Source organism: Gigantopelta aegis, chromosome 3 (assembly GCF_016097555.1).
Source record: "Gigantopelta aegis isolate Gae_Host chromosome 3, Gae_host_genome, whole genome shotgun sequence".
Taxonomy (NCBI): Eukaryota; Metazoa; Mollusca; class Gastropoda; order Neomphalida; family Peltospiridae; genus Gigantopelta; species Gigantopelta aegis.
The window spans coordinates 92,780,109-92,795,419 of NC_054701.1; the positions used below are offsets into that span (position 1 = coordinate 92,780,109).

General features: G+C 35.7%; 2 protein-coding genes across 9 annotated transcripts in view; one reads left to right on the forward strand and one right to left on the reverse strand.

Moving 5' to 3' along the window:
• Positions 1–15,311, reverse strand: part of LOC121369352 (EF-hand calcium-binding domain-containing protein 5-like) — a 71,170-nt gene that overhangs the window by 40,888 nt on the left and 14,971 nt on the right. For 5 of the 7 annotated variants that reach the window (XM_041494376.1, XM_041494375.1, XM_041494373.1 and 2 more), the window contains exons 2-6: positions 3,727–4,394; positions 2,828–2,984; positions 1,179–1,316; positions 777–932; positions 366–465 (exon numbers count right to left, since the gene is read on the reverse strand). In XM_041494376.1, the coding sequence (XP_041350310.1) occupies positions 366–465; positions 777–932; positions 1,179–1,316; positions 2,828–2,984; positions 3,727–4,343 (1,168 nt within the window). In that variant the 5' untranslated portion in view covers positions 4,344–4,394. Of the gene's footprint in view, positions 1–365; positions 466–776; positions 933–1,178; positions 1,317–2,221; positions 2,273–2,827; positions 2,985–3,726; positions 4,395–8,883; positions 8,900–15,311 lie in introns of those variants that run through there. The other 2 variants (XM_041494374.1, XM_041494379.1) reach the window with 2 other exon arrangements.
• The window catches only part of LOC121369354, a 78,689-nt gene continuing 74,004 nt past the window's right edge, over positions 10,627–15,311 (forward strand). For both annotated transcript variants that reach the window (XM_041494380.1, XM_041494381.1), the window contains exon 1: positions 10,627–10,775. In XM_041494380.1, the coding sequence (XP_041350314.1) occupies positions 10,722–10,775 (54 nt within the window). In that variant the 5' untranslated portion in view covers positions 10,627–10,721. The remainder of the gene's footprint in view (positions 10,776–15,311) is intronic.

Below are 15,311 nucleotides of genomic sequence, written 5' to 3' on the forward strand. Positions count from 1 at the left end.
TCAACCATCAGCCCTGTAACAAACACAGACACAGACAATAACCTCCTCAACATCAACTACCGGCCCTGTAACAAACACAGACACAGTCAATAACCTTGTCAACCTTAGCCAATAGCACTGTAACAACACATACAGTCGATAACCTCAACATCAACCACCGGCCCTGTAACAAACACAGACACAGTCAATAACCTTGTCAACCTTAGCCAATAGCACTGTAACAACACATACAGTCGATAACCTCAACATCAACCATCAGCCCTGTAACAAACACATACACAATCAACAATAACAATCAGACATACACAATGAACACTGACAGACCTACCAACAGATAAACAGACATGCTTATAATGATAACTTACATCTCCGTGGGTTTCTCAGCTTTTCCTGAGCGCCAAATTTGTCATTGTCATAGAATTTCTCAAACAGGTTCAAAATACGATGTCGATCAAGAATTCCAATCTGGAATAAACACAATACATATTTTAAAACACCATATGTTAATGCACATGGATTTTATAAACTTGTTATACAATAGCATGTAAATATCTATGTATACAAAGCTCAATATCAATTTTGTTTTCATGACTAAACTTCATAAAATGAGCATCTGCAGCAATGACTAATAATTATTTGATCTGCATCCTTAAGACAGGTTAGAATAAAAACACTGCCTGTTCTAGATGTAATTTAGAAAGCACCTCACCCCACTGTGGTCACAAGCAATGAAGATATTGGTTATTAGATGTTTACGTGTTTAGAGAGCACCTCACCCCACTGTGGTCACAAGCAATGAAGAGATTGGTTAGGAGGATCCTCCGAGCCTCACGTTCCACGGCTAGACGATGCGCTGCAGCACATACCACCAGGTGATCCATGAACTGATCAAACACCACTGATGGCAGTGTGTCCACATACAGAGACAGGAACTAAAAACACAATGTATATTGTAATACATTTATATACATCAAGCAAAATAAACATATTAAATTAGGGATGATATATTTGAAGTAAAACAATTAGATGCAAATAATTAGTAATTATTATTAATATTACTTGTCTGGGTTTTATTTTTAAAAACACTTATTCTCCCCACCCCCACCCGCCCATCTCGACTAACATGGTAATTTCTGACAGCTCTGAAGGAAATTAAATAAATAGTTTTCTTGACCAACCTCAGTAAATTCTGTTTGATTCAAGGTGGTTCCAGTCTCATCCGTAGACTCGAGGGGGTGGGTAAATCTGGCTCCCTCACGCAATTCTTCAGGGTACTTGTCCACTATCTCAGCAAATGATTTCAATGCATTTTGCAACTGCAACCAAAAGTTTAAAAACATTTATGATAAAAAAATGTGTATGTTCACATTAACAAACCTTTAACTCACTGTGTCAGAGACCGGCCTCAGTGGTGTCGTGGTTAGGCCATCGCTCTACAGGCTGGTAGGTACTGGGTTCGGATCCCAGTCGAGGCATGGGATTTTTAATCCAGATACCGACTCTAAACCATGAGTGAGTGCTCCACAAGGCTCAATGGGTAGGTGTAAACCACTTGCACCGACCAGTGATCCACAACTGGTTCAACAAAGGCCATGGTTTGTGCTATCCTGCCTGTGGGAAGCGCAAATAAAAGATCCCTTGTTGCTAATCAGAAAGAGTAGCCCATGTAGTGGCAACAGTGGGTTTCCTCTCAAAATCTATGTGGTCCTTAACCATATGTCTGACGCCATATAACCGTAAATAAAATGTGTTGAGTGCATCGTTAAATAAAACATTTCTTTCACTGTGCCAGAAAACATTAAAACAGTCTGACCAAAATAGCTATAGAATAAAAATATGATATGTCCTAATTTAGAACTTACTGTAAAAAGCATTTGATGAACTGCACATTCTGATTGTTGACAAAAAGTCTTTGAAGAAATATACTTTATTATTCTAGTGCATTTCAAAATTTGCATTTGGTTTCAACCAGATTCATGATTTTCACATTGATAGTAACCCATTTTATTTCACGTAACTTGTTACAATTATGTATATGATGTCCTAAAGTTAACGCACAAATGAAAAATGAATTACACAAAATTAGACTTGTGCAAGTTCTTGGAGAATGAATCTATAGTTCTTGCAATTTGTAGGGGCCTATATATGCAGCACATTCTCCTAATACACACAATCAAAGCAACTCCTGTAACACACACGATACTGAGCGCTGGTCACCTACCAGTGAGAGTTCGACTCGCCCAGTGGGAGAACACATTCTCCTAATACACACAATCAAAGCAACTCCTGTAACACACACGATACTGAGCGCTGGTCACCTACCAGTGAGAGTTCGACTCGCCCAGTGGGAGAACACATTCTCCTAATACACACAATCAAAGCAACTCCTGTAACACACACGATACTGAGCGCTGGTCACCTACCAGTGAGAGTTCGACTCGCCCAGTGGGAGAACACATTCTCCTAATACACACAATCAAAGCAACTCCTGTAACACACACGATACTGAGCGCTGGTCACCTACCAGTGAGAGTTCGACTCGCCCAGTGGGAGAACACATTCTCCTAATACACACAATCAAAGCAACTCCTGTAACACACACGATACTGAGCGCTGATCACCTACCAGTGAGAGTTCGACTCGCCCAGTGGGAGAACACATTCTCCTAATACACACAATCAAAGCAACTCCTGTAACACACACGATACTGAGCGCTGGTCACCTACCAGTGAGAGTTCGACTCGCCCAGTGGGAGAACACATTCTCCTAATACACACAATCAAAGCAACTCCTGTAACACACACGATACTGAGCGCTGGTCACCTACCAGTGAGAGTTCGACTCGCCCAGTGGGAGAAATGTTCCAGTCCTGGAACTGATTACGAAGATACTCCTCTCGTCTCGTCTTCTCCTGAAGCATAATAGTCTCCATTCGCTCACGTTCTTCGCGGTTTCTCTTCACTTCAGCTTTGATTCGGGCAAGTCTGGGGTGAACAGAATAAACAAAAATAAATGATTAATGTTGTAAATTATCTTATAAAATATTCATAAAACAAAAACACTAACCAAAATACTGTATTAGTTTAAATCAGCAAACATAATAATTATAGGATGTGAAAATATCTGATGAAAATGTTCCGACGATGACTGATTACTTTGACATTATCATTCATTCTGAAGGATTACAATGTATGGACCTAATACTGATATCAATGAGTTTGTTAGAAATACTAGTTTTGTATTGGGAAATTCTGCAACATAAATGCATTTATCTAATTAGAAAGGACTATCTAGTCAATGCATATTCAAACTGTCCCTATCAGCCAATGTGGTACTGCAATAGACTCCAGCTGGAAAAAGAAAAAAGACCAAGATGAAAAGCAAGTCTGAAGAGAACATGAGAAGGGGAAACACGGAAACACAATCTGAGTTGAGGAGTGATCAATCAGACACAGGGAAATAGATAGCAGTTGCAATTTTTTGATAACAATCTTATGTACATCCCTGTATGAAGTGAAATAACCATACATTAAACACCAAGTACCCATACTTTAAAAATGTGCTGAGGTGTTGTTTTAAAAAAAAAAAATCCTTTCCTTTCCCAGAATGAAGTGGATTATGTAAGTCTATGCATGCACACCAAAAAAAAACAATCACTATATTTTTAAGATGTAAATAAGAGGATTAAATAAATATGTAAATATGAGAAATAACCAGCCTCCCTACCTGTTGTCCTGTATACCAAACAGCTGCGTGCGAAGCTGAACTCCGATATCTCTGAGACTGCGTACATATGGTGAGGCCTCGGAGAAGTTGCTGTAGCGCGGGTTGTTTCTCATCAGGTACTGAGCAAGGTAGTTGAGCGGGTTGAAGTTGGCATCCATCACCTCCACCTCCGCTAGACCGCGCGCATCCGTCTCGGTCAACAGTTTCTCCACGCCGAGGATCAGCGTTGGGAACACCTTGTCCACCAAGTAGGCACGGACATCGAGTGTTGCCAGGTTGTCTTTCAGCCACTCTTGTGCAAGAAGTTCTATGGGAATTTTTCTTGCCAGTTTCTGAAGTTCGACTTTCGTCTTCAAACTGGTGGATTTCTTGAGTCGTCTCATCTCGGCAAGCCTCTCCATCACGGCTTGCTCGTGGAGCCGTTTCCAGCGCCGGCCAGCATTCTGAACACTCGGCTTCAGGTACTCATTAGCATCCTCAAACACTGAACGTGAGCGCTTACCACTGGAGCCCTGACGCATACCAGAGTTCTGGCGAGGAACTGCCGACATGGTGACAAGATACCCACCGGCAGCACTGCCGGCAGACGAAGGGTCACTGATCATCGTGTCAGCCATTATTTATCACAGACATTCATTAACACAGTTCATTTTCACTTCACTTCATACCTGCAAGCACATTAAAGGTCAATTCATTAACATCAACAATATTTGAAAATATCTAAAGATGAATATTTGTGAAAAGTATTGTGAATAAATTGAACCGTGGACCAAAACCTGAACCGAAAATAAAAAAACCGAACCGTCCCATAATATTTATACAACCGTGTCCAGTGCATCGACGCGTCCGGTGATTCGGCACACTTGGTATTTTGCTCAAGTATACTTAGGAAGTTGTCATGTTGTCAGTTTTTAAACGACTTAAAGCTCAATTCCTTTTTCAATGTTTAATCAAGTATCAACATATTTATTGTTAAGGGTGCAGTTTATGTTTTTTAGTTTACAATTATCAATAATTATATCATAATTTCAAAATAAATCATTCATCTCCTTTGATGTATATAAACGTGAAGTAGGTCAGCCATATTGATATTAAGAACGTTAAAACCAGTCTAAAAACACCTTTCTCACATTTTTTAAATTATAGTAAATGGTATTAAAAAAAAATCTTTTATTTTTATTTAAACTGAAAAGGAATACACGGACAAATGCAAACAAAACAAAAGTTTTACACCTTAATTGACAGTCATTCCAGTTCACAATTTTCACATAATTACCAAAATAATAATAATAATAATAATAATAAAAGCCAAATAAGATCCACGTGTGTGCACAATCTACCTGAGAAAAAAATCCATGTTGGCATCTTAGCCATGCATGACAATGAACATGTATGCATCTGCAGTACTGTGCCACTCAAAAAAAACGAATCCGAAACTGATCATAAGATGGGTCATGTGTGATCGTTCATTTTAATAGTCATATTTTTAACAAAACAAAACGGTACTAAAATAATCCTGGGATAATAGTGTAGCCTTTATGGGCTACAAACCGAGGTCATGGGCAGTTTATGAATAGCGGGGTCACCGATTCATATCTACTACGCCGAATCACTGGACATGCAACTCGACTTGGATAGAAGGGGGTGTCTACATTTATGGACAATTTTAAAATGTTTATTTACTACAGACATAAAACAATTTGTCGTGCATCTCAGATTATGCACTGCTTCATTAATGAGAGACACATTTTATTATTGTCTGAACCAAATTGTTAACAACTACGAAAAATTACTCTCCTACCTTTAATTGTCGTTAGATTTCCTCCAAAGTTTGTCCAGACACAAATCTTGAAAAAACCCATTACAATGATACAGATTCCACATATCAGATGATAACTATGTCACCTATATTGAATTCGCTCAGAGCGCATAGGAAAAAAAGCATGTAATTTTGTATCAGCTGCCATTTTGACTTTTTATGGAATATTCTTCAAGAGGGGTGAAAGGATAGGACTTAATCTAACAACGTCATAACATGTTACGATATAAAAGCAAACGTGATGACGTCATATTATTATTATTTTTTATTATTATTATTATTTTAATAATACCACTAGAGATCATCGATTTCATAGTAATTGTGTCACATACTTTGGAGGCTTTCACCCCTCTTGAAGAGTATTCCATAAACAAGCAACATGGCAGACGGCAGAAAACTGCATGTATTTTTCCCTATGCAATCTCAGCAAAGACAATATCGGCGATATCGCTGCAGTCTCGTGTGTGGAATCTGTATATTTGTAGTGGGTTTTTGCGATTTGTGTCTGGACAAACTTTGGAGGAAATTTAATGGCAATTAAAGGGACACACCCTAGTTACGGCTATTTGTTAACCATTACGGTGTTGTTTTTCGCTATTAAACCCCATTTTTCACAAATAAAATTGCACTTTACTTACATTTTATTATTTAGAATACACATTTTATTATTTAGAATACACATTTCCATTTACCTGAAGTGATTTTTGGTAATCCTGATATTTGTAAAACCACGAAATGCATTTTTTGCATTTTTTCACAAGACGTGCTGTCGAGAAAAAAACGTTAAGCAAGCGAGGTCCAATCTATTTTTAGAGGGAATCTTCCTGTGTAAACGTCACAGATGTTGGTATACCATGTGACCGTTATCATTTTGGTTCGGTTTGTTTTCTCGTGCACGGTTCGCGCAATCAACATCCGATTTGTTGTTGTTCATTTGTGAGATTTTTCTTCACAGTTCGTGAACATTTTCAGTAACAATAAAGTTCAGACAAGTAAGTGTCTCAATACAAAACGTTACAAACCCTTAAAACCAATAATTTTGCTAAGTCTTTCGATATCTGGAGAGGGGATACAACCAGGGGCCCTATTTTCGAAACCATCTTAGCGCTACGAAATCGTAAAACCGTCGTAGGCTGCGACGTCACTACAGCGCACGCCATAGTGACGCCGTAGCTTACGATAATTTCACGATTTCGTAGTCTAAGATAGCTTCGAAAATATGGGCCCAGGACAGAACAGTTGGAACATGTCCAGGAGAGGTGAAAAGAATGCACCCCAAGTCTGTGCGCACTCTGTGAAATTTGTCGTGACGTAGGCATTGTTGTGCTTCGAGCGACATCTACCGGTGACATCCGAATACTAACTTTCAAAATTATTTCAAGCAATTGGGATATGGAGATTCCCATGGTATTTATTGATATAAAACCTGCTTTTTCACTCCATTTGATAAAAACGTGATCTAAGTGTGTTACAGTCTTGTAGATTAACCAAATTATAATTTATTTTCGCTGGATGGAACTATTGTCCGAACTTAATTGTTAACAACTACGAAAAATTACTCTCCTACCTTTAATTGCCGTTAGATTTCTTCCAAAGTTTGTCCAGACACAAATCTTGAAAAAACCATTACAATGACACAGATTCCACATACCAGATGATAACCATGTCACCTATATCGACTTTGCTGAGAGAGCATAGGGCAAAAAGCATGTAATTTTGTGTCAGCTGCCATTTTGACTTTTTATGGAATATTCTTCAAGAGGGGTGAAAGGATAGGACTTAATCTAACAATGTCATAACATGTTATGATATAAAAGCAAACGTGATGACGTCATATTATTTATTATTATTTATTATTATTATTATTATTATTTTAATGATACCACTAGAGATCATCGATTTCATATTAATTGTGTCACATACTTTGGAGGCTTTCACCCCTCTTGAAGAGTATTCCATAAACAAGCAACATGGCAGACGGCAGAAAACTGCATGTATTTTTCCCTATGCAATCTCAGCAAAGACAATATCGGCGACATCATTGCAGTCTCGTTTGTGGAATCTGTATATTTGTAGTGGTTTTTTTGCGATTTGTGTCTGGACAAACTTTGGAGGAAATCTAACGGCAATTAAAGGTAGGAGAGTAATTTTTTGTAGTTGTTAACAATTTGGTTCGGACAATAGGGTGTGCGGCTTTAAAGGTAGGAGAGTAATTTTTTGTAGTTATTAAAGGGACACACCCTAGTTACGTTTATTTGTTAACCATTACGGCTTTGTTTTTCGCTATTAAACCCCATTTTTCACAAATAAAATTGCACTTTACTTACATTTTATTATTTAGAATACACATTTCCATTCACCTGAAGTGCTTTTTGGTAATCCTGATGTTTGTAAAACCACGAAATGCATTTTTTGCATTTTTTCACAAAACGTGTTGTCGAGAAAAAAATGTTAAGCAAACAAGGTCCAATCTATTTTTAATGTCACAGACGTTGGTATATCACGTGACCGTTATCATTTTGGTTCGGTTTGTTTTCTTGTGCACGGTTCGTGCAATCAACACCCGATTTGTTGTTGTTCATTTGTGAGATTTTTCTTCACAGTTCGTTAACATTTTCAGTAACAATAAAGTTCAGACAAGTAAGTGTCTCAATACAAAACGTTATAAACCCTTAAAACCAATAATTTTGCTAAGTCTTACGATATCTGGAGAGGGGATACAACCAGGACAGAACAGTTGGAACATGTCCAGGAGAGGTGAAACGAACGCACCCCAAGTCTGTGAAATTTGTCGTGAGGTAGGCATTGTTGTGCTTCTACCAGTGACATCAGAATACTAACTTTCAAAATTATTTCAAGCAATTGGGACATGGGGATTCCCATGGTATTTATCGATATAAAACCTGCTTTTTCACTCCATTTGATAAAAACGTGATCTAAGTGTTTTACAGGTTTGTAGATTAACCAAATTATAATTTATTTTCGCTGGATGGAACTAGGGTGTGCGGCTTTAACAATTTGGTTGGACAATAAGTATTTCACTGTGTTCACACAGAAAATGGTCTTTGAATGCTTAGATGCGCCGGACAGCACTGTATATTAAAACCTATATGTTAAAAGGTAACGAAAATAGGGTATACACGACATTATGATATTCTCACATTATTAATTATTACTCGTACACCGACATGTTTTACAACATCAATATTTGCAGATTCCTATTCACTAAAAATACATATAACATATATGCATTTTTCAGAATATTTTGTTTTAATATAAACAATATGAATTAAATGTAAAATTTAAAAAATGAATTTAAAACAACTGTAAAAACCAACCGTTGCTAAGAGGAAGTGTATATTCTTTGCTTGGTCAAGTTGTATATCCCACCTATTGGTCAGCGAGCCTTCGCATTAAAGGAACACGGTCCTCTCTATTTCCTCATAAAACTCGTTTCTTTCTTGGGATATTATTGTCATCACTTCTACTCGTGTAAAAATATTTCTGAGTTTATAATTACAAATTCTACATGCGACGCCAGTCTTAAGTGTTCGAATTTTACTTGAAATGGACAACACTGACAACGTTAGATATCATTCAATAATAGCGCAATAACAGATTACCTTTCATTGATTAACCGAACTGTAAATAAAAGAACCAACTGAATCTATTAAAACAGTTTCATACCTCGATTTTTACATATGGATCCAAGTCTACAATATACCATCAAACCTAAGCTGGATGATATAACTGATGCATATATAAATTCAACTTCCCTACAGGCTACTTATTTGTCGTGTGTGTGTGTGTGTGTGTATATATATATATATATATATATATATATATATATATACACATATATATATATATATATATATATATATATATATATATATACACACACACACACACACACACACACACATGTCGAGCAATATCCCTTCTGCTCTAGCTTTGGTGTCTACATATCACAACTTTTGAGATTCTGATGTCCGACACTATGTTGACCGTGTACATGCTATAATTTTCATTAAGATGAAAACAACGGGGGGGGGGGGGGGGGGCAGATATACAATTTCCTTTCGTGAATACTTGTATTGATATCATTAGTTTAGACAGTGATACGTTAGGGGCGGATCTAGAATTTTGTAAGAGGGGATCGACACACTACTAAACAAAGGGGCAAGATTGAGTTTGCTGGTGAAAAACGAGTCGAGCTCTTGAAGGTAAAATAAATAAACAATAATAATTAATTAATTTTAAAAATAAATAAAGGTTCTCAGAGAAATATTTTCATGACGATTTTGCTTCTGTTCTGTTTGGAATTTTGTACATGTATCATGTATGATAAAAATGTGTGCCGATGTCCCTTTACACTATATTATGTGGATGACAACTTTTTTTAAAGTTAGTAAATAATAAACATTCTGGGTTTTTTGTTAGTCAAACAAAATTTTATGTTAAGTGAAATATGTTCAAACTGTTACTAGCAAATGTAGGTTGCATAGTACCAAAGAAAAGAGTTCCATGTCAAAGTACGACAAATATTTACGGAGTAAAAGCAGCTGTGGATGTGATTGGTAGTAATATGTGACATTGATTATTTGTATAAATACTATTATCCATTGACAATAGATAAATACACTTTTATTTGTTATACAGATGGTATGCAGTATATACCAGAGGTTGAAACTAATGCGGGGTACCCCCCCCCCCTCCCTCCAAAAAAAAGAGGAGAAAAAAAGACATTTGCTATTAAAAACATTAATTAAATCTCTTAAATGGTGTGTGACACCCCATTTTCTTGCAGGTAGATTAGATGTGAAATGCCACACTTTTTATTGCTGTACTTCCTGGGTGTGTTGATACGCTGCTAATATCAGTTTTATTAGTAACCATTAACATTATCGGCAATAGGAATTGTTTTGGTCTATTAGAACCTATATGTATCTCAATATTCATGGTACGGACAAATCCGAATGTATCTACGGACATAGTCGACTTTTCCCGAATGCTCAGATACCGGAAACTGTCATTCTGTCATTGCGCATATGCAAATAATTTTATTTCCTGATAGGGGTGGGATCGATTTAAGTTTGGATAAGATCATTTCTTGTACTCAAATGATCGAGATAAACAACTACCACCAGGACGTACTGTAATCGGGGTCTTGCCAATGGCTTTGGTGACAATACAGCGGTCACCTAGCCCAAGCAATGACCCAGACGCGGTAAGCTTTATTTAGTAAATACCGTTCTGTCTTAACAATAACAAACCGGGCGACATCGTCCGCCTTCAAAAGTGTCATACTCAACTTCAACCACCTGTCTCTCTCCTTTCTTTGTTTCTGTAGTCAAACAACCTGTTCACTGATGGTGCATTATGCATAGGAATTTTAAAGATAAATTATGTTTTACTTGTGTTTTATCATAACAAATGTCCCAGTACTGTGATAAACAAAGGAAGATTTATCTTACTTGAGTTTAGTTCATAAAAATAAACTCGAATGTAAATGGTCAATGTGCATTTACATTCGAGTTTATTTTTATGAACTAACTTGAGTTATTCACTTATTCAGTTATTGTCAGTCAGTCGACTCAGTGTCAGTTCATTAACCAAACTTATTTTGATGAATTATATGCACTTGTAGTGTAGGGTGCATATTAAGGTTGCATAGTACCAAAGAAGAGAGTACCGTGTCAAGGTTCGACATGCACCGTCAAATATTTACGGAGTAAAAGCAGCTGTGGGTGTGATTGGTAGTAATATGTGACATTGATTATTTGTGCAAATACTATTATCCATTGCCAATAAATAAGTACACTTTTATTTGTTATACAGTTGTTATGCAGTATATACCAGAGGTTGAAACTAATGCGGGGTACCCCCAAAAATGGAACTGCAATTTTCAGCAAAAATGATGGTTGCTATTAAAAATATAAATTAAATCTCTTAAATGATACGTGACCCCCCATTTTCTTGCAGCTAGATTAGATGTGAGGTGCCACACTTTCTATTGCTGTACTTCCTGGGTGTGTTGAAACGCTGCTTATATCAGTTTTATTAGTAAACGTTAACATTATCGGCAATAGGAATTGATTTGGTATAATGGAACCAACATGAGATAATTTCACAATCTGTAAAAACAAAATCATTTCATTATTTCAAGAAACTGGGGGGGGGGGGGGGGGGTTAAAGAATAACAGAATGTATTCAGTAGAAAATTTTCACTGTTGCCAATACATCTATATAATAAGAATGACAATAATAATACTGTAATTTAAAGTTGTAAAATAACAACTTTGCAATTGTTTAATTATTACATTCTATTTGGAAATAAAATAATTATGTTAAATCATAAAAATAATTATCTTGAACCATGCATATAAATGTTATTATTATACATACAAATTATATATTTTGTAGCCCATATCATAATTATTATATGAATAATTATCTTATCATTTCAAAGTTGAAATTGTTCTGCCCAACCTGCCTCTAGTCAGGTCCCCTCGACAATATAAGCTATACGGAAACAGGTCGGCAATAAATATAGACTGTACTAATTCATATTCCTTTTGTTCGTTTATCTTATATGACAACCCAAGCTGCTATAATACTCTTAAGACATGCTGCAACTATGTGCTAGCTACAGAGAATAAATGACAATATGCAAGGCATGCAAAAAGTTAATATGATAACTTTATTCTATGTAAAACAGTAATCACTAAGGCTTTGCTTCACCCCCAAAGACCCGGATGTTCGGTAACTAGGCCGTGTGACGTCACGCCGGTTCTGAGAATTGCTGTACTTCCTGGGTGTGTTGAAACGCTGCTTATATCAGTTTTATTAGTAAACGTTAACATTATCGGCAATAGGAATTGATTTGGTATTTATAATGGAACCTATAGCATATATTCACTATATTATCATTATTTTATATTGTGTGCCATTTACTGTTATTTGACAGTCATAATTGCTTAATTAGGTTACACTCAGGCATGGGAGTTCATAATGACCTTGACCTTGGCATTAATTTACTGTGCACTGCTGAGAATAGAGTTTGAAAAAAAGTCTGTGCTGACCAATTGGAGATTTTGGCCCATATTTTTTACTTAAAATATTTTAAAGCTTATTTATCCAAGGTGATGGACATGTCATATAACACTAATCTTATTTAGGATAATAAGTCTAGGCAAGATGAAATAAGCTGTTAGTAATAATTCATTTTTAGTTAAAAAATAATGTTAGCTGATATTAGGTTACACTTTTAGATCTCCATTAACAATGTGTATTTGAATGCAATTGGCTCTGGAATGACTATATTTAAATAACCTGATTTCTGCTGTAATTTTAACATACTTTTTAGGTTGGTGAATTATGTTTTAGGCAAATATGGGAGTTTTTACAATTGTTTTTGTGAGTTTGGCAAAAACATTAAAATCTACAGAAGTGGGTTCTGTGTAGCCATTTTGCATTCTCTTCTTTATTTGTACACAAATATAAGCTTGGTAATGATAGCTTTAGGTCAGTTCATTAAATCTTGTCCATATATTCAGTGAGTTTTCTATAGTAAAGGGTATTTGAAGTATATACCAAGTACAAGAGCAATTTTTACACATTTGTTAATCTACCTAGGAGTGTGTTAGTATTATCTTCCACTATCACCACACTTGTAAAGCTATATTTTCCAATATTACTATGTAAATGATGTGTTACATTACAGATTGTAGTAATGCATACGATATAAATATTATATTCAGTTAAAACAGAAAATAATTAAAGAAAAATTACTTTCGCACTCTTTTGATGGATTGAATGTGCTTTTTTTATGACAAATAAAAAATAAAGATGTAAAACCCTAATGATAACTCTAGATATGATACATGTCTGTAAGCACCAATCACTGGAGATTATTAATAAAATATCAACAGATATATTGGTAGCTGTCAGTGGATTTAATAATGCATATATAAAAACCAACTAGGCTGATGGGTTTGAAAATATTGCATTCAGTGACTTGACATCCAAGCATAGTCCATACCTTGGGTGTTTACCCCACCATGATGTGTACCACATTAATTTACTACTATTTGTGGATGCAGTGGTGTTCATTTCAGATACCACATGTAATATGCTTTTTTCTAGTGAAGTTCTTATCATATGCCCATTAAAGTCTTTCAAAACACAGGGTCACTGCAATAAATGAGTTTTAAGGTAATTATTTATTGGAAATGAGAGACGGACTATGCATGCACACACTACATATACACAACCAACCCATAGTATGTATCTTCAAGAGTAGTATTTAATTTTTTTTTTTTTTTTTAAATATGATACATTGCATTTGTATACAACTTTGCATAACACTGATGCTTCCTGAGGTGTACATTAAATCAGGTTGCACTGTAGGAACAACACTTTCAATTATGTTGTCACATCATATCAGAACACAGAAGATCCTGATAGTCATGAAAACACCCAATTGGACACTTTTTGAAAAATATATTTTTTTGATATAGGTCGCATAGTACCAAAGAAGAGAGTACCATGTCAAGGTTCGACATGCACCGTCAAATATTTACGGAGTAAAAGCAGCTGTGGGTGTGATTGGTAGTAATATGTGACATTGATTATTTGTGCAAATACTATTATCCATTGCCAATAAATAAATACACTTTTATTTGTTATACAGTTGTTATGCAGTATATACCAGAGGTTGAAACTAATGCGGGGTACCCCCAAAAATGGAACTGCAATTTTCAGCAAAAATGATGATTGCTATTAAAAACATAATTAAATCTCTTAAATGATACGTGACCCCCCATTTTCTTGCAGCTAGATTAGATGTGAGGTGCCACACTTTCTATTGCTGTACTTCCTGGGTGTGTTGAAACGCTGCTTATATCAGTTTTATTAGTAAACGTTAACATTATCGGCAATAGGAATTGATTTGGTATAATGGAACCTTAAGTCAATAGCTGTTCATAATGTGCAGGGCAAGTTGCTTCCCTCTATTTAGCAAATTTAAAATGGCTTGGAAAATGTTTAAGGTTGTCATTTGAAGATTTATTTTGTTGGATTTAGTGAGTATGGTAGATAATACATTTTTGGTTTGTGTGTCCATTTGTTGCACTATTTCGGTTGAGAAATGGTTGAAACATGGTGCCACAAGTTTTGAATACCAGCTATATATATATATATAGGGTAATGGAACAATTTTTTCGACATAGAAAGAACCACACTTTCTTTCTACCTTCTGATTGATAACAATGCTGTTGAGTATGAACTCTTCCGATATTGTTTAAGGAACCATGTATGTGAGCACAGAGAATCAGATGTGCAGACGTAGGTGGGAATTACTCAAGAAGTATATTTAAAAAAAGTAAATAATTTGACAACCAAAAGTCAAAACAACAATAAGCCCGGAGATCAAAAGTAGCACGCAGTTTTCATATTTATATATTAGCTTTTTGGCAATTTGATGATAAAATATGTTTGCCAAATTTCTTTTTAATTCACATTTGGCAAATTGGTTTAAACAATATTTATCAGCAAATCAAATTTGGGATTGGCCAACAGGCAAGTGCCTATATTACAGTCTCTCCCGACATTTAACAAATATACATGTTATACATCAAGATGAATAGAACAATATTACAATAAAGATAACACGGATAGTTGGGGGAATAGAAGAGAGGAGTGTGTAGAAGAAACAAAAAATAAATAGCAAACAGTTAGAATGGTTAAATGAACTCGAAACGCT